The sequence below is a fragment of the Macrobrachium nipponense genome, chromosome 33 (genome assembly GCF_015104395.2).
Source record: "Macrobrachium nipponense isolate FS-2020 chromosome 33, ASM1510439v2, whole genome shotgun sequence".
In the NCBI taxonomy this organism is placed as follows: Eukaryota; Metazoa; Arthropoda; class Malacostraca; order Decapoda; family Palaemonidae; genus Macrobrachium; species Macrobrachium nipponense.
The window spans coordinates 52,058,260-52,077,658 of NC_087219.1; the positions used below are offsets into that span (position 1 = coordinate 52,058,260).

General features: G+C 40.0%; 2 protein-coding genes across 2 annotated transcripts in view; one reads left to right on the forward strand and one right to left on the reverse strand.

Moving 5' to 3' along the window:
- Positions 1-19,399, reverse strand: part of LOC135203186 (actin-like protein 6B) — a 411,151-nt gene that overhangs the window by 191,830 nt on the left and 199,922 nt on the right.
- The window catches only part of LOC135202748 (glutamate receptor-like), a 119,692-nt gene continuing 103,910 nt past the window's right edge, over positions 3,618-19,399 (forward strand). Inside the window, exons 1-3 of the mRNA XM_064232220.1 lie at positions 3,618-4,099; positions 4,354-4,501; positions 11,617-11,800. Of these exons, the coding sequence (XP_064088290.1) occupies positions 4,015-4,099; positions 4,354-4,501; positions 11,617-11,800 (417 nt within the window). The 5' untranslated portion in view covers positions 3,618-4,014. The remainder of the gene's footprint in view (positions 4,100-4,353; positions 4,502-11,616; positions 11,801-19,399) is intronic.

A 19,399-nucleotide genomic window follows, 5' to 3' on the forward strand; every position in this document is an offset into this window, starting at 1 on the left:
AGTGAAGCGGGAAGTACGAAAGGCTGTGTATATGAGAGAGGCCTACCCCGATGTGCACAATACGAGGAATATGGTAGTAGGGACATAAAGGACTTTTTTGAGGAATATGAGAGGTTGTGAGGCAAAGTATGGGGATAACAAGAGAGTCTGGGCAAGAGAGTTAGGTAACTTTTTGACGGGATTTTTGTTGAATATGTACAGGGTAATTATGAGTGTAGGGAATGTGCCGTATGAGAGTGTAAAAGCTAGGATTGTAGAACAGGCAAAGAGGATAAGGAGCAACGTTAGATATAGGAGGAAGCAACAGTTTTGAGGAGGCAAGAATGAATGTTGGTGAGTCGTTGTCGATGTATGTCTGTAGGTTAGAAACATTAGCTAGGAAAAAGTTTGGGGACGAAGGGATAAATGAGTGTAAGGAGTTAGTGTGAAAATTGTTGGCGACTGTACCAGAGAGTGTATATGAGTTTATAAATCTGAAGCGTAAGGAGAAAATGCAAAGGACGAATGAAAGGTTTACCTGGAATGACATTTTAGAAATAATAGAGGATTACGAGTTAGATAGGTGTATGAAAGAGAGTAGAAGTGTTTAGTGTTAGGACTGAAGTAGCTGAGGTTGTACTGGAGTTTAAAAGCTATAGGGAGGCAGTTTTGGAAGGGCCAAGGCGAATGGTAGAGCGATAGGTAGATAGGAGTGTTAGGGCAAGTAATGTGAGTGTAGTTAGCCCTAAAAGAGATAGGAGTGCGAGTGTTGGAAGAGTAGGGTCAGTTAGTTGTGAGCGAGATCAGTGTTATAGATGTGGTAAGCCAGGACACAGGAAGAATGAATGTCGTTGGGCGTTAGGAGCGTGCTTTGGGTGTGGGCAAACAGGGCATTTGGTGAGTGAGTGTAAGAAAGATAGGGATATTAAATGTTATAGGTGTGGACAGGTAGGGCATATAGCTAGTGGATGTCAGGGTGCCCGTATGAACATGGTTTGTGGCAACTGCGGGAAGAATGGGCATTATGCTAGGATGTGTAAAGAACAGCGTGCAAAATGTGTTGAATGTGGAATAGAAGGCCATGTGGCGAGTATGTATAGGCAAAAGAGGATGAGTCAGGCTGGAAATTCGGGAAACTAGGTGTTAAGGGGATTCAGTTGGGTGGGTCCTCTAGTAAGCGACAGTATTTTCGGGAGAATGTGATGACGTGAGTGGTTTGAGGGTGAATAAATGTGAGCCGAGTGTCAGTGAGCAAATGGGTCTGGAAGATCGGCAGTTGGTGCTGGTTGAGTATGGAAGAAAGCGGAAGAAGGTAAGGAAAGGGAATGAAAGGGAGAAACGTGAGCTACATGATAGAGGGGTTAGTGTTAGGGTAAAATTGGTGGATAAGGCATGTCATACGGATGACTTTGAGGGGAGGAATGATACATATAGCGTATGTGGGTTTGAATTGACCGGGTTTAGTGAAGTTTCACCAGGAAGGGAATCAGGTGGTAAGGATGTAGTTGGCAGTATGAATGAGTCTCTTCGGGAGTTTGGCAGGAGTGTAAATGAGGTAAGTGATTTGGTGGCAGAGTTACAAGAGATGTTCGGACAAGAGTTAGAGGGGGTAGATGAGATAGTAAATGGGATTTGGGGGGATGGTAGTGAGGAAGATAATAATGGTAGTCTGACTGGAAGTGATCTGGGAGAAGTTGATGGCGGTGTAACTGAGTGTGTGTATGAGGGCCCTCAAACGAGATCCAGGGGACTTGCATCTGAGCATCCATGGGTGTTGCGGAAGGCTATTTAGTGTGGGTGTTGTGAGTGAAAGGAGACGTTGTCAAATGTAACAGGGGAGGAAATATGGAGGAGTTATGAGAGAGAGAGAGAGAGAGAGAGAGAGAGAGAGAGAGAGAGAGAGAGAGAGGGTGTAATTGCTGTGTGGATAGTTAATGACTGAATTGGTTGTTGGTAGGTTCTGGGCTGTCTGCTGGTCCTGTTGATTGTTAGAGTTCTGTGTTTTGAGTGTTTTTGAGTTAGTCTTTAGTCAGAACTGGTGATGTTAAGTAGTGTCGGTAGAGTTCTTTGAGGGCATTGAAAGTCGGTTAAGTTTTTGTGTGTATTTGATTTGTTGTTTGCTTGTTGTTGAGTTAATGTATTTTTGCTTTAGAGTTGTTGTGCCTGTGCTGTTGTCTTTGTTGTTATTCTTTGGTGTTGTTAGTGGGTGTGTATGTTGCCTTTTGTGCTTTTTTTTGTGTTGGTTGTGTTGTTTGTGCAGTGGTCTTGGGTTGTGATTGTTCCTTTTCTGTTGTTGTGTTGTTGAGTTTTTGGTTGTTTGCTGTGTTGTTAGGTTGTGGTTGTGTTTCTTGGTTGTTTGCTGTGTTGTTTTGTGGTTGTGTTCCTTGGTTGTTGTTGAGTTGTGGTTGTTCTTTGGTGGTTGTTGTGTTGTTGTTGTCATTGGTTGTTGTTGGGTTGTAGTCCTTGGGTGTTGTTGTGTTGGGTTGTGGTTCTTGGTTGTTGTTGTTGTTTATATCTCTGTGACCTCGACAGCGGACAGCACAGGATAGCCCTGAGTAACTGGATTGATTGGTAAGTACCTACATGTGTTTTGTTTTTTCATTTGTTTTTGTATAGTGTTGGTGGGTACATGTGTTTTGTTTTTTGTTTTGTTTTGTATAGGTGTAGGTCAATTGTCCTGCTGTATTTGTTGTGTAATGAAGAAAGTGTGATTGAGGGTGGATTTTGGCAGCTGGACTGATTAGGTATATGTGGGGGGGATTCTGCAGCTTGTTTTTTCCTAGCTTGTGATCCCGCCACAATACAAGATTTAATTCTCTCACCATCGGGTTACTAATTATTCTAAGCCTAGTTTCCCCATCAGAATTAATGCCAACATTATATAGCCATTTCATACTAATCAATATCAGTCCTCAAATTTATCTTAGCCTCGATGTTACAGACTCTCAAGTGGGCAAGACATAAACATGATCCAGAGGCATAATACAGAGGGGCTTCATAGTGAAAAGAATACACCTTGAAAAAGCAAAGAAGCAATTTGAATAAAACACTGTACAAAACCACATCATTTTGTTTAAATCTCGACCTCTCTTCATGGGAATGAGATATCAACAGCTTTAAAAATTAATGATTCAGCTTAGTTTTTATAAGGAGACTTAGATAATGTGTGTGTGTGTGTATATATGTATGTGTATATATGTATGTGTATATATATATATATATATATATATATATATATATATATGTGTGTGTGTGTGTGTGTGTGTGTGTGTGATAGATAGATAGATAGGTAGTTCCCGGTTATTAGTGGGGGTTTGGTTCTTGGAGGGGTGCCAATAAGCGAAACCCGCCATTAACTGAAACTAAGTGATTTATGGCAATTATGGTGCTGATAACTATTTAATGGCACCGACATCCAGTTAATGGTGCCCAAGTTAGGTATGTTATGGAGCGATAACTCTAGTATCGGCGCCTCATGGCGCTGATAACCAGAACTCAGCAAGTTATGGGCCCGAAATCGCCGATTTTATGGCACCATAAAACCGGATCACCATTAACTGAAATTTCTTGATTTTTTCCTATTTTAAACGAATCATTTATGAATAAAAATTTATACACGAAACTGACATTGTAGGTACAGTCATGGTCTACATACAGACAGGAGAACGCGCCCAACTCCTTCAGTCTCCTCCCTTCAGTTGGTCCCTAGCAGCTCTCTTGATAGTTTCCATCAGTGAGAATTGTGATGAAAACCTTCTACAGACAGAACTCGCCAATCGCACTTCATCCCTAGCAATCATGTGCCCAGCTTTTCTACACTCTGCTCAGGGAAGCGTGGAAAACCCCGTGTTTGTGGTTCATACGTGGAAGCCTTTTCATCCACGAAGGAAACGGCTGTACATTGGAAGGTAGTCATCTCTCAGAACCTGGGAAGATCTCTTTGTGGACCGTTTTCGGTCATTTCATGGCATCGTCCTTCACTTGGCAAGTGACAATGGGGAACTTCCCTATTTCTACACAACTGAAAGTAGTGCCATGGAAGGAATTAATAAACGAATGTTGGATGTCATAGCAGCACGCCTGAATTTTAGTTACATTCCAACCCAAGGAATAAAAGACTGTAAGTACCATTAAAAGACCTCCAAGAAAATTTAGCTAATCACTAAAAGTCTCAATGTTTAGTATCAAAATTTGGCTTTCAAAGTAAATCTAATATGAAGTTTCAAATCTTGTCAGCTGAGCAATATTACTATTACTTAGATTCAATAAGCAAAATCCTAAACAATGGGAATCTGTATGCGATATTCACTCACAAAAGCTCAATAGTTAACTTTCCAAAATATTAACCCTACACATACTTATCTCTGCTTTCAGTAAAGTGGGGTGAAAACATCAATGGAACGTGGGATGGCTTCCTTGGAGAGATATGGAATGGAACCAAAGATTTAACAATCAATGGATTTTCTATCACTTACGACAGAGCCAGAGACTTTGATTTCACACAGCCATTCAGCCATGAAGGGTAATGAAATGGTTAATTTTGTCTATCTTATAGTGCACGGTGGTAGCTTTCTTGGCAGTTGACAACGCGATTCATTTTCTTGGATATACTAAACTTTATTTTACATGCATGAAAATGTGCTTAGAATGCTGCTACTATCATCTGAACTTTACTTACCTTAAAAAATCATTATAGTTGAGAAAAATGTGGCAATTAATAATTATTAACGTAAAGTACTGATACTAATTCAGAGAATGGTTTTGATAGCTTAGATAACTGAAAATCCTCCTATTTACGAGTATGCAAGTTTAACCCTGGGATTCACGAAGAGAAGACCAGAATCTGATTAAATTTGGCAGTTCTGTAAGTGACTCTTAAGATTATTTTTATATTTCTGCAATAAACTGGTTTGAGGCGAGATGGATTGACAGTAAATCATCGATTGTGACCAAAATTCTCCAAAGAGCTAAATCTTGAAAGGGTCACATAGTGAACATGACTACCAAATTTCGTATGGGGCATAGTCATGAGTGCAAAGGAGCTTAAAAAAACTGTGTGAAGAGCTTAAAATATACCATCTACTTTCCATTAAGCTCAATTCTGTGACACCAGTAAGGATTTACTCGAAATGTCCTCAGACATCCTACTTACAGACAGAAGACAAGAAAAACGAAGTTCTGGGGTATTGTTCTTCAGATTCCACAAAGACACAGATATTGTTAACATATTGTTGGGTTAAGATCCAGAAGATTACTGCCTAAATTAAGCTCAAGTAAAACTTGACAAAGAAACCCTCAAGGAATCCCATTGTATCAATATCACATTAATTTTAAAGTTAGCCCATATGGGAGACAAAGAAGCCTTCTTGTTGACTCCCAAATGTTTGTCTTGTCTGGGATGTGGCCAATCATCTAGTCTACCAGAACGCTGGTACAGAAGTTTTCCATGTCCTGGACAAAAATTAGATTTGTAAGTTATTCTTACTATTACCATTGGTAAAGCTTGTAGTCAGCAAGAAGGCTTCTTTACTTCCTATAAGATTCCTCTTTGTTAAATTTTACATTGGCTCTACTGTGGCAAGAGGCTTTTTCTGAATCCCCACGCCGCCAACATATCAACATATGGCCTGTTGATAATATCTCCACCATGGTGAAGTCTGAACCTTTAAAGTCCTCACATGACCATTCAAGTTATCCTTAGTGCAAAGTACTGAATAAGTTATCCTTAGTGCAAAGTACTAAGTTATCCTTAGTGCTCTGTTTTACCAATGAGAAGAGGAGCACCACCAAGAAATCAACAAGCACAGATTCTTGTAAACAATTTCTCAAATTGACAAAGTGAATGACAAATCCTCATCGCCCTAAATAAGAATCCCCAAGAAAAGCACCAAACAAGAGATGAGGGCATCTCAAAAGATAAACACCAAAAGGAAGGAGATGCTTCCTGTTAGATTAAGAATACATCAACACCACCTCAATAGTTGGCAATACAACCATCATCATTTACTACAAGAATCAAAGAACACTTGATAATCTTGAGGGATGAAAAATCAAATATACGTTTGAGATGACGGATGCCCCAAAAACTAACATCGTAATGACTTGCATTTATTCTGTTCTGTACGGTGCTTTTTACGTTTGCATGGAACCAGAGGTTACTCAGCAACGGGACCAACAGCTTTACGTGACTTCCGAACCACGTCGAGAGTGAACTTTTATCACCAGAAATACACATCTCTCACTCCTCAATGGAATGGCTGAGAATCGAACCTGCGACCACCAAGGTGGGACGCTAATACCATACCCACCACGCCGCTAAGGCGCTATGATTGCCATTTGATTCTCTGAACATTTGTCCCACCACTTTCAAGAAGGTGCTATCTTCAGTCATTACACTATTTCATAGCTGCTATAGATTCTTTGAAATTTTACATATTCAAAAATTAAAACTAACTACAAATACAATTAAAGAAGTGGAACTTATCCAGTACATAAAAATAATGTTATGTCACGTCCTCCTCCTAAGCAACCAAGATGGCATATACACTAAACTATTTGTCATCTTCTCTAAAGAAAACCCTCCTCACACACACCCATAGCTTTGCAACAATGATAATCACAGGCAATTCAGCCACAAGACATTAAAATGCCTATTGGGCTTTGAACTGACCTATTACGTGCTTGAAATAAGTCAAAATCAAAACTACTGGGTGGAAAAAAAATTCACCAATCACAAAAGTGTTAATCACTTTCTGATGCATCAACGTCCCAGAAAAAAATTCAAGACAAAGAATGTATGGGAGAAATACTAAAACCCATCCCTAAGGTCCTTTCTATTTGTCAAAAAAATCACTTGTAACCTTGCAAAACAGGCAAAGGCTAAAAATTTTTGAGAGAAAATTTAACAATGACCAATGTTCCAAGTTCCACTAAAATCACAATGGCAACCTCTAAACCGTCCTGTGGTCTTGAAAAATTTGTCATGCTCACACACATTAATAATAATAATAATAATAATAATAATAATAATAAAAATAATAATAATAATAATAATATACTTTATTAAAAGTACATAATGGCTACTTCAGCAGCATTACACTTGTAGAGATTCTTCTCTATTTTCCGAATAGCGGCTTTTTCCGTGCTACTTAGACTGGCTAGTAGAGCGCCTATGGAGGTCATGATCAAATACAGAGCCAAAATTGGTGTATATATTTGAATTTTACAGATAAACTATGATACCATAGTTATCAAATCATTAACGATATATATATATATATATGTCTCTCTCTCTCTCTCTCTCTTTCTTGAAGCAAGCAAGCTTTCGTCTGGAGCTGCCAGACATCCTCGGGCTGGGAAGCTGAGGGTGGACTGATCTTGAAGCGGTGTCCGTCCTCGTTTTTATTTGGAGTTGCAGCAGGGGAAACAGCCCCATTCTGATCTACTATTGGCTGGTGGCGGTAGATCAGCATGGGGCGGTTCCCCTGCTGTCAAACTCCAATATAAACGAGGACGGACACCGCTTCAAGATCAGTCCACCCTCAGCTTCCCAGCCCGAGGATGTCTGGCAGCTCCAGACGAAAGCTTGCTTGCTTCAAGAAAGAGAGAGAGAGAGAGAGAGAGAGAGACATATATCGTTAATGACTTTGATACTATGGTATCATAGTTTATCTGTAAAATTCAATATATACACCAATTTTGGCTCTGTATTTGAGCATGACCTCCATAGGCGCTCTACTAGCCTGTCTAAGTAGCACGGAAAAAGCCGCTATTCGGAAAATAGAGAAGAATCTCTACAAGTGTAATGCTGCTGAAGTAGCCATTACTTTTAATAAAGTATGCTTGAGAGAGGGTCTGCTTCCTAAGTACAATAATAATAATAATAATAATATAATAATTAATAATAATAATAATAATAATAATACCATCAGCTTCCTCAAAAATACAATGCGCAACTGGAATACCAATACTTACAAGCTCTGGAATAAGACTAGCAGAAGTTAATATCAGGAGAGGGATCTTCCAGGGCGACTCACTGTCCCCACTACTCTTCGTAGTAGCCATGATTCCCATGACAAAAGTACTACAGAAGATGGATGCCGGGTACCAACTCAAGAAAAGAGGCAACAGAATCAACCATCTGATGTTCATGGACGACATCAAGCTGTATGGTAAGAGCATCAAGGAAATAGATACCCTAATCCAGACTGTAAGGATTGTATCTGGGGACATCAGGATGGAGTTTGGAATAGAAAAATGCGCCTTAGTTAACATACACAAAAAGGCAAAGTAACGAGAACTGAAGGGATAAAGCTACCAGATGGAGCAACATCAAACACATAGATGAGACAGGATACAAATATCTGGGAATAATGGAAGGAGATATAAAACACCAAGAGATGAGGACACGATCAGGAAAGAATATATGCAGAGACTGAAGGCGATACTCAAGTCAAAACTCAACGCTGGAAATATGATAAAAGCCATAAAACACATGGGCAGTGCCAGTAATCAGATACAGTGCAGGAATAGTGGAATGGACGAAGGCAGAACTCCGCAGCATAGATCAGAAGAAACCAGAAACATATGACAATACACAAAGCACTACACCCAAGAGCAAATACGACAGACTATACATAACACGAAAGGAAGGAGGGAGAGGACTACTAAGTATAGAGGACTGCGTCAACATCAAAAACAGAGCACTGGTGCAATATCTGAAACCAGTGAAGACGAGTGGCTAAAGAGTGCATGGGAAGAAGGACTAAAATAAAAGTAGATGAAGACCCAGAAATAAAAATACAGAGACAGGAGAAAGACAGACAGAACAGAGGACTGGCACAACAAACCAATGCACGGACAATAATGTCACGAGACAGACTAAAGAACTAGCCAGCGATGACAATTGGCAATGGCTACAGAGGGGAGAGCTAAAGAAGGAAACTGAAGGATGATAACAGCGGCACAAGATCAGGCCCTAAGAACCAGATATGTTCAAAGAACGATAGACGGAAATAACATCTCTCCCATATGTAGGAAGTGCAATACGAAAAATGAAACCATAAACCACATAGCAAGTGAATGCCCGGCACTTGCACAGAACCAGTACAAAAGAGGCATGATTCAGTGGCAAAAGCCCTCCACTGGAGCCTGTGCAAGAAACATCAGCTACCTTGCAGTTAATAAGTGGTACGAGCACCAACCTGAAGGAGTGATAGAAAACGATAAGGCAAAGATCTTCTTCTGGGATTACGGTATCAGAACGGATAGGGTGATACGTGCAAACAGACCAGACGTGACATTGATTGACAAAGTCAAGAAGAAAGTTTCACTCATTGATGTCGCAATACCATGGGACACCAGAGTTGAGAGAAAGAGAGGGAAAAAATGGATAAGTATCAAGATCGGAAAATAGAAATAAGAAGGATATGGGATATGCCAGTAGAAATCGTACCCATAATCATAGGAGCACTAGGCACGATCCCAAGATCCCTGAAAAGGAATCTAGAAAACTAGAGGCCTGAAGTAGCTCCAGCACTCATGCAGAAGAGTGTGATCCTAGAAACGGCACACATAGTAAGAAAAGTGATGGACTCCTAAGGAGGCAGGATGCAACCGGAACCCCACACTATAAATACCACCCAGTCGAATTGGAGGACTGATAGAGCAAAAAAAAAAAAAAATAATAAAATAATAATAATAATAATAATAATAAGATGAAGGAAATCTTAATCTGATGAGGAACTGTAGCGTCAAAACAAACCTTAACATTTTCTTCTCTCCTTTATTTATGTTCTCGTCAACAACGTTTCAGTTCCATAAAAGGTGTTAAATAACTAACACATTTATAACAACCCCAAAAAAACCAATAAAGTTAATGTAAAGTACAATACAACAACACACAGATAATGATGAAAATGGAAGTAATACAATCAACGCATATAATGATAAAAATTGATCTGAATGAAAACACTTTCCTGCTGAAGGCAGAGTTATCTATATTCAGGTTAGGTTTTAATTTCTCTATATGAAAGGTTTTGAATAGTCCTATCTCAGTTTCAAACCGAGCCTAAATAAAATACTGAAATCCCAAAAATTCAAAATGAACGTTGCATAGGCAATGCTCTCTTGTAGAAGACTGAGGTGGTCTTCGTAATTAATACTCATATTTAGTACAACTCATACTAACAGCAAAGATCACATAGAAAGGACAACACATTAAAAGTGTTCATATATTCTCGGAGGACTGTCGACGACACTTTCATTGTTTTCAAGCAAAAAAAATTATGCCATAAAATCTGTCAACAATTAAATTTCCTATGGAGGAGGAAAAAGATAGAAGGATGTCATTTTTAGATCTCTTGATAACGAAAACTGACGGCAACACAGAAATTGAAATATCAGAAACCCCACTTTCTCTGGACTTGATTTAAATTTTTAAATAAATGTAATACAAGATACAATCTGTTCAAGTCAAAGAAGTCGTTGGCTAGTGAACTGTGTTTAACAGATTGTTAACATATTTGCGTGTCCGATGTGCAGTTCGGAATGCGTGGGTAGTTTCAACTGTTGTCTACCAGAGTTTTTGGACACATAAGAGAGCACTGTCACGGCTTGTGCAACGTTCATTCTAATTTTTCGGGTTTCATTGTTTTATGTAAAGCTCAGTTTGAAACTGAGCTAAGACTATTACAAACCTTTTATATAGACAGACTAAAGGACTGGCCAACAACGAAACATGGCAATGGGTACAGAGGGGAGAGCTCAAGAAGGAAACTGAAGGAATGATAACAGCAGCACAAGACCAGTCCATAAGAACCAAAAATGTCCAAAGAACAAAAGTTGGAAATAACACCTCACCCATATGCAAGATGTGCAAAATGAAAGATGAGACCATAATCCATATAACAAGTGAATGTCAAGCCGTTACGACAGAACCAGTACAAAAACAGGTCACGATTCAGAACCAAAAGCCCTCCACTTGAGCCTATGCAAGAAACACCAATTAGCTTGCAGTAATAAGTTGTACGAACACCAACATGAAGGAGTCATAGAAAACGATCAAGCAAAGAACTTCTGGGACTATGTTACCTGAACATATAGGATGATACGTGTCAACAGACCAGTCTTGACACTGATTGACAGAATCACGAAGAAAGTATCACTCATTGATGTCGCACTACCACGGGACACCAAAGTAGATGAGAAAGAAAAACATTATAAGCATCAAAATAGAAATAAGATACCGTATGGGATATACCAGTGGAAATTGTATCCATTATCATAGAAACACTAGAGACGATCCCAAGATCCTTTAAAAGGAACCTGGAAAAACTAAATGCCGAAGTAGCTCAAGGACTTATGCATAAGAATGTGCTATTAGAAACAGCGTACATAATGAGAAAAGCGATGGACTCTTAAGGAGGCAGGATGCAACCAGGAACCCCACACTATAAACACCACCCAGTCAAATAGGATGACTGATAGGCCAAAAGGAAAAATATAACAACAACAATACGTACAAAACCTGAGGAGAGGACAGAGGTAGTGAGGGGTTCATGATATACTTTTGTCATACAAGTCTAAAGGTCACAAAACATACAATTAGTTTTTATTTTCCTTTCCAAATCTGAACAGATATGGGTTTGCCATTCGACAGCCAAGCCCTTTACCTCGTTGGCAGAGCATCATATACCCTTTCAGTGGCCTTGTTTGGGGAGTCCTTGCTGTCACTCTCATCATAGCATCAATAGCTTTTTATTTACTCCAACTCAAGACTGCACGAATGAGCTACATGAAATGTCTCGTCCTTGTCATGAAGGTAAGTCTGAAAAGTCAACTAATTACGTATAGAGAAGCCTTTAGTATGAAGGTTGCTTTAAACAACTTTGTGATTTATTCCATTTTATTTTCATTATGTCTTACAGGCAATATAATTAGCATGGTGTATGTACTCTTCTTCGTCTTTATTGAGATATGATATAGTTACTGCTTGTGTCTTCCAATGGCAAAGAGATCAGCATCGACCAACTTGGGCTCCACAGTGATGTCAACACCAACAAATGCTTGCATTGAAACCTCTTGGCTATTATTCTCTGGAACTGTGACTAAATTTTCTAGCACAAATCTGGTCCTTGGAGGAATTCATACTTAAATGCAGTGCATTCAATCTAGGCTACCCCAACAGTTGATTGCTCCGCAATTAATCTCTTACCGAGGTCCCACTTGTCACCAGACACCTGTTACAACTCTGGAATATCTTTGGCTCTCCAACACAGGACTAAGAAGCCTCGAGTTATCTCAAACACCAATTCTAGTGATATTCACTTCCAGATTTAATTTTCACTAAATAGCTGTATACAGTGCCCTGGAATAATTTAACATTTACATCCTACATCTTACTTTAATTTCGCATAGTTCCAAAGTGATGATAATGGGAGCGCAGGCAAAAGGGGGAGAAGTCTGCCCTTTTTCCTATGCCTTAATTCGATTCATCACCTGTAGAATCAAACTGTCAGGACCTAGTTAATTACTGTCTTGTGAGGTCTGTTCATGATAAAAACTAAAATCACAAATTTTTAATAAGCTTGTATTTCTTCCAACGTACAAACCCGAGGTCTTTACATTGGAAAAATTCTCCTGCACAGCTGGAAACCAGTTAAGAAACAATTCAACGTAATACAATCAAGGTATGGCGGAGTATTATTATTATTCAAGTAGTTTAACCAGACCACTGAGCTGACGTTCAGTTCTCATAGTTAGGCTGATCCGAAGGATTAGAATAAAATATCAGTGCTTGGATTGAGGCCAAGCACTGGTACCCAACCCAATAGGTCATTTAGTATGATGATGAACGAATTAAAATTACATTAAAAAGTGGACATAGGCGCATGCTCTCATACTGGAGCACATACACACAATAAATACATTTACTCATGCGTCCATATATACACACTAAAAAGGTATATGTATTAAAATTCAGATTAAGTTCAGTAATACTTAATTTTTTTTTGTTTTTTTACTTGACAAATGCTATAAGGGTTTTCATACTTTATTATTTACTTATTCTTATATTCTATTAAATAGATAAACCACAGTTCCTCATGAACATCAAAATCAGAACGACTAAAAGTGTAAAAGATTCTGACAAAATTTCCTTCATTGATTTACTATTTTCAAAAGTTGACTGTCGCTGATGGTCATTTACCTTGGACACACACAACACACGTCTGAACTTTCTTATTATGACCTTGCACCCCGAGCACTCGGGAGCTGGGACACATGGGCTGCTCATAAGTGTCCATGTGTCAGAGGAGTGTGGCCAATTCAGACTATTCAGAATTACTTGTGCATCTCTCTCTCTCTCTCTCTCTCTCTCTCTCTCTCTCTCTCGCTCTCTCTCCTCCTCTTCTCTGTCTCTCTCTCGTCTCTCTCTCCTCGCTCTCTCTCTCTATCTCAATCTCCTCCTCCTCTCCATTCTCTACCAATCTCCTTCCATCATCGTCGTCTCTCCTCTCTCTCTCATCATCTCTCTTTAGGTTTTATTCATTTTATTACTTTCAGGTTCTTAATTTCATATATATATTACCAGTTATTTAAGAAAGTGGCCCACCTTTATGTGTGTTACATATTCACATTTGATCTTGTCATGTGGGTTGCTTCTTTGGCTGCTTTACCTACCTCTTCATTTCCTTTGATCCGTAAATGGGCAGAAATCCAATATATTTCTACATTTTTCACATTACTATATAACTTATGGAGAAATATTTTAACTTGTTGTACAATAAAAAAATTTTTTTGTAACTGAATAACTTCTGTAGCACTTCTCCAGTCACTAAAAATCACTAGACCATTGAATAATGTTACTTTGATTATTTTTCTAGCTGATGTAATTGCACGCAAATCTGCAGTGAATACTAAAGCATTATGTAGATAGAATTGGTAAATTTTGTCTTGGGACACTGCAGCATATCCCACTCAGTGCTCTGATTTAGATCCACTGCATATATTGTGTAATGTGGACCTTTTCGGCTTACATGCTCTACTGTAGATTGTCTGTGGTGTTCTGGTGTATATGAGCAACTTTTTGATAAATATTTCAGGTGTGTACAAATTCCCTCCCATTTCATTCATTACCCAAGGGGAATGTGATTTTACTATTAAAGCCACTTGTATATATTTATATTCAGCAACTCAAACAATCTTCTAACTCTTATTAGGAAAGGTGGTGGATACATATTTATAAATAAATCTCTTAATTCAAATAATTATTTCGTTGGAGAAGCACTTACCTGAATTCTTAGGACACTTTTCATTAAAGGTGATTTTGGTGATGATTTAAAGGCTCCTGAACATAATCTAAGGCCTTCATTGTGAACAGGGTCTAACATTTTCAGCACTGCATCCAATGCTGAGCCACATACTTCGCATCCATTATTAATCAATCATAGACAGCAGTCTTGTTTTATAAGGAACAGGACTATTGGGTCTATTGGCTACCCAAGTAGTGTTCGATAGTTTTTCAGAGAGAGCGGCCACAAAAGAGCACACTCTCCCTGCAGCGGATCCCTAATCCATCCATCTCATCAAAGGGAGTAACACATAGCACAGCATCATCCAATGGGGCCAGCAAGTGGGAGGAGCCTCATCTCGCTCGCCCCAGAGAATCTAGTGATGCATCAGTGGTCTTCCAACACAGGAAAACTGAATGAGGGGTGGCTGAAGTGGGCCAGTCATATAAACCCCCCTCAGGTTTGTTAGGAAAAATACAAATAGATTACAAATTTGTGATTTGTTCCCATACAAATACAAAACACCTGTCTTTACACTGGGAGACTTACTGGTGGAAGGAAAAGTAAGTAACAACCAAGGAAAAGTAAGTAACAACCGATTGTAGGTCCGGTTCACCTGAGTTCACTTCTGTTGTTGGAATATAGTATAGGGAGGAGTCAAAAGCCTCGGACAAAAAGGAAAAAAGGTTTTCCTAGTAGCCAGACATCCAGGGTTGGCCATGATGGGAATGTTGTTCTACAGTGTACCAAAGAAGAGGGAGGATTTGTATTTGTTGTAGAAAATAAACAATCGGTTAACTACCTTGATCTATGAAAAAATCCCCCTTGCTTACAGAGGGAAGAGTGGCAGCATTTCTATTTCTAAGATTTATTCATTATATAAAAAGTAAAAAGAAAAGAAAAGGAAAGAAAGGACAGCCCTTTCTCCTGTATCTAGACAGGTCCAGTTACTGAAGATTGTTCTCCTCACACACTGGGAGCGAAGAAGGAAAAGAAGAAAGGAATATGGCCATTTGCCACAATCACAATTTCTTTCACACCAACATCTAGACTCTAAATACAACTTGTCCTACAAGGGGCACTGGATGAGCAGCCACCACCAGATCCAATGAAAAAGTGTCCAAAGACCTGTGTGACGTCCTTCGGGTAGAGAGATAAAGGTGGTTTGACGATTCTACGTATCAGCTTTCAAAACTCTTTGAACCAATAGGCTCTTTTTAAAAGTGATGGAAGGACCGAAACCTCAGAGCTTTAGGTCGCACTGAGCTGTCATCTACACTAGAAGAAGACGTATATGCACTTCTGATAACCTCCCATTGCCGGAAGATGGTATTCTTGGATGCTTCTTTCTTGTTCTAGCCAGTACTAACAAAAAGCCTTGGACACCCAGGTCTGAGATATCGAGTTCTTTTTAGGTAGTACTATAGTGCCCAAACTGGACATAAAAGCATTTCACTAGGATCATCACCAACAAAATCTAGATTGGACGGAATTGAAAAGGCCTCAAACATGTAATCAGAGACCGATGGATTCTTAGTCTTAGCCATGAATTCCAGGACAAGCTCGAAAGACACCAAACTCCAGCCCCTTGAGTGTTTGACCTCAAAAGAGAGGCCATGAAGTTCCCCTGCTCTTTTCGACTCAAGATAGTATTTTTATTAAAACTCCTGTCTAATGAACCCCATACGGGCTCATAAGGGGCATGAGTTAGGCTGCTAAGAACTAGCGTCAAATCCCAGTTAGGAGGCTTTGAGTTTTATTGTGGACAAGATTGCTTGACACTTCATGAGAATATAGTGATCTCCCATGAAGAAAGATGCACTCCTTTCAGACAAAGAACTAGACCTATTTCAGCCCTATAGCCCTTAATCACAGACACAGAAAGAAGCTTTTCCCTACGTAGGAAAATGAGGACATCAGCTACTCACCAAAATATAAGTTCTGACCAAGAGAAACCCCATTGATGACACCAATCGCAGCAGACTGCCCGCTTCCCCTGGTACACGGCTGCTGACAATTCCATGAGATGCCCAGATATCTCTGATGCTGCCCCATGAGAAAAGCCTCACACTCAAAGAAGATACTTAATAGTCTCCAACCATGAAGAGATAGGTACTTGACTAACAAATGAAACCTTTCAATGTAGGGCTGGCAAAGAAGACTGTGTCAAGGAGAAATCTCTCTTGGAACTTCTGTCAGCAGAAATAGAAGGTCAGGGTACCACTTGGCATGTGGCATCAAGGGAACCACCAAAGTCAACCTGTGATCACCTGACAAATCAAGCAAAAGGGCGGAAAGGTGTAAATGTCCAAGTTTGTCCCACAGATGTTGAAGGGCATCTTCCGGCGCTGCCCAAGGGCCCTGAATTACCGAGAAGAATGCTTCCAGCTTCCTATTGAATCGGGTTACAAAAAGATCCACCATCAGTATGCCCTAAAGGAGAAACAGCTTTTCCGCCATTTCTTGGTGTAACAACCACTCTGTTCCCAAAACTACTTGATTCTGACGACTCAATTTGTCCGCCACTAGGTTCCTTTTGCCTGGCATGTACCTGGCTGACAGAACCACTGAGAGGTTTACTGCCCACTGATGGTGAGAGACTAGCCCCCTGCTTGTTTATGTAAGCCACCACCGTGATGTTATCAGACATCAAGACCACAGAATGCCCTGTTACTTGAGCCTGAAAATCCTGAAGGGCTAAATAGGCAGTTTTTAGTTCCAGGATGTTGATGTGAAGATGTTTCTCTTCTGGTCTACATATTCCTGTTCTCTTCTGGTCTACATATTCCTGAAGTCAAAAGATCCTCAATATGAGCCCCTCACCATTTGGTCAAGGTGTCTGAGAGAAGAAAGTCTCTGGAAGAGGAGCATGAAGGGACATCCCTATGGTCAGTTTCCCATTGTCCAGCCACCATGCCACGTCATGTCTTGCCTCATGTGATAGAGTGACATGGTAGAATGGAGAATTACTCACCAGAGAGAAGAAATATTTCAACCTCCACTGAAACGAGCTGAGGCAAAGTCAGCGATAAGGGACAGGTGACCTAGAATGATTTGCCACTGGTGTGCAGGCTTTTTCTGTTTCAATAAGCATGACCTCACGACCACCTTGAACTTCTCTATTCTTGGATCTGAAGGAAAGACTTTTTTTTGACATAAATGTGTCTATCAACATGACCACGTAAAGTCCTTTGGCTGAGGACATGATTCAACTTCTCCACAATCCCTAAGTTGAGACAAAACTGATCATCATTATCTCTGACTTGAATCAACTTCATCCAAAGCCAATCAGTTGTTGAGGTATCCGAGACAGCAAATCCCTTGAGAATGATCCCTAGTCAAAACCAAAGTGAGCACCCTTGTGAACCCCCACTGAGGGGCGGTCGAGAGGCTGAAGCATAGAACTTTAAATTGATAAACTATCTCTCATAGAACGAAGCAAAGGAATTTGCAGGATGACTGGTGAACTGGGATGTGGAAGTAGGCATCCTTCAGGTCTACTGTCAACATGAAGTTGTTCTGTTTGATGTCAGCTAGAACTGTATGAGGAGTTTCAATTTTGAAACTAGTCTTCCTGATGAAAAGGTTCAGAGTTGATAAATCTTTAACTGATCTCTTGGTGCCCTATGTACAGCTCCCTTCTCCATCATCTTCCTCACCTCATTCTGAAGAGCCAGATTCTTTGGCGAGCCTGGAAGCTATGTCTTCTGATGGAGAGGACAACAAAACTCGAAAGTGAGGAGATATTCTAGCTGGGGAATATCTGCTACCCAATATTCCACTACTAGTTGCTGCCAAATCACCTAATGGCTTGCCTGCTGGCCGCCCTCCCATCCCCAAACACAAGGCAGAAGATGGGAAGGGATGCCCTCTTTAACATATCCCTTGTCTAGTTCTGCCTCTGTGTCCCCTTCTGCCTCTAGGAGGCTGTGGTTGAAAGAGATGTTGCTGTGAGGAAGTCTTTGTGGTTTTAGGAGATGAGGACTCATCATAGCCTATGATTTCCTCTAAGAAGCTTGTTGCCTACCTCTATCTAAGTAGGAACAAGGAAGACCTGAAAATCTAGAGACTGCTAACAGAACCACACATTTGTTGTTATTGTCAGCTCTTCTCCAATCAATACAGCTTAAACTTGGTCTTTTGGAAGAAGATATGATCATTCCCATTCCTTGATGCTAACATAGACATAGGGCTGATGTACTCAGACACCCTAGAGAGAGCACAGTCCCTTCTCTAAAGCAATCAATTGGATCACACATTCGTTATTAAGTGGGTCAGAAAAGAAATGGTTTTGCCCCCCAGATTGTAAGACATAAAAGGCTGAACACTCATTAGGCTACGTTCACAGAGGGTGTTTTTAACTGCACGGTGAGATACGCGTGGTGGATTGTTCAATGTTCGCTACTGGAATCATTCACGCGTAACTGTTGAATTGTGGCAGCTTTCAACACGCCACGGCAGCGAGATTCCCTTCGGTAACGCGGTGTTGACTGGCATGTCGAGATACATACAAGTAAATGGCATCATTCACACACAGCAGTGAACCGCCCGTTTTGAGGGACAGCAGGCGTCATCATTGGCTGTGTGTCAGCCCATGAGAAAGAGATTGTACATTACCATAACAAAATGGCCACCTGACCTGGTCCTCCCGTGACTCACAGTCACACACACTATTGCATCACTGTCAATGTCAAGTGTTAACTATGGAGAGGGATAATTTTGATATCGATTTATTCACAAGTGAAATAAAGTCAAAAGCATACAGCAATATATGGTAACTGGGAAAGAAAATTAACCCTCTTACGCCGGAGCCCTAAAAATCAAAACGTCTCCCGTATGCCGGGCCTGGTTTGGAGTGAACGCGGAAGTGGAAAAAATAATTTTTTCAAAAAATTACAGCGCGCGTACTTTTGAAGATTAAGAGTTCATTTTTGGCTCCTTTTTTTTGTCATTGCCTGAAGTTTAGAATGCAACCATCAGAAATGAAAAATGATATCATTATCATATGTAAATAATGCGATATATGGTAGCGAAAAAAAAAAAATTCATACATAATTGTATTCAAATCACGCTGTGCAGAAAACGGTCAAAGCTAACCAGTTACTTTTTTTTGCGTTGTATTGTACACT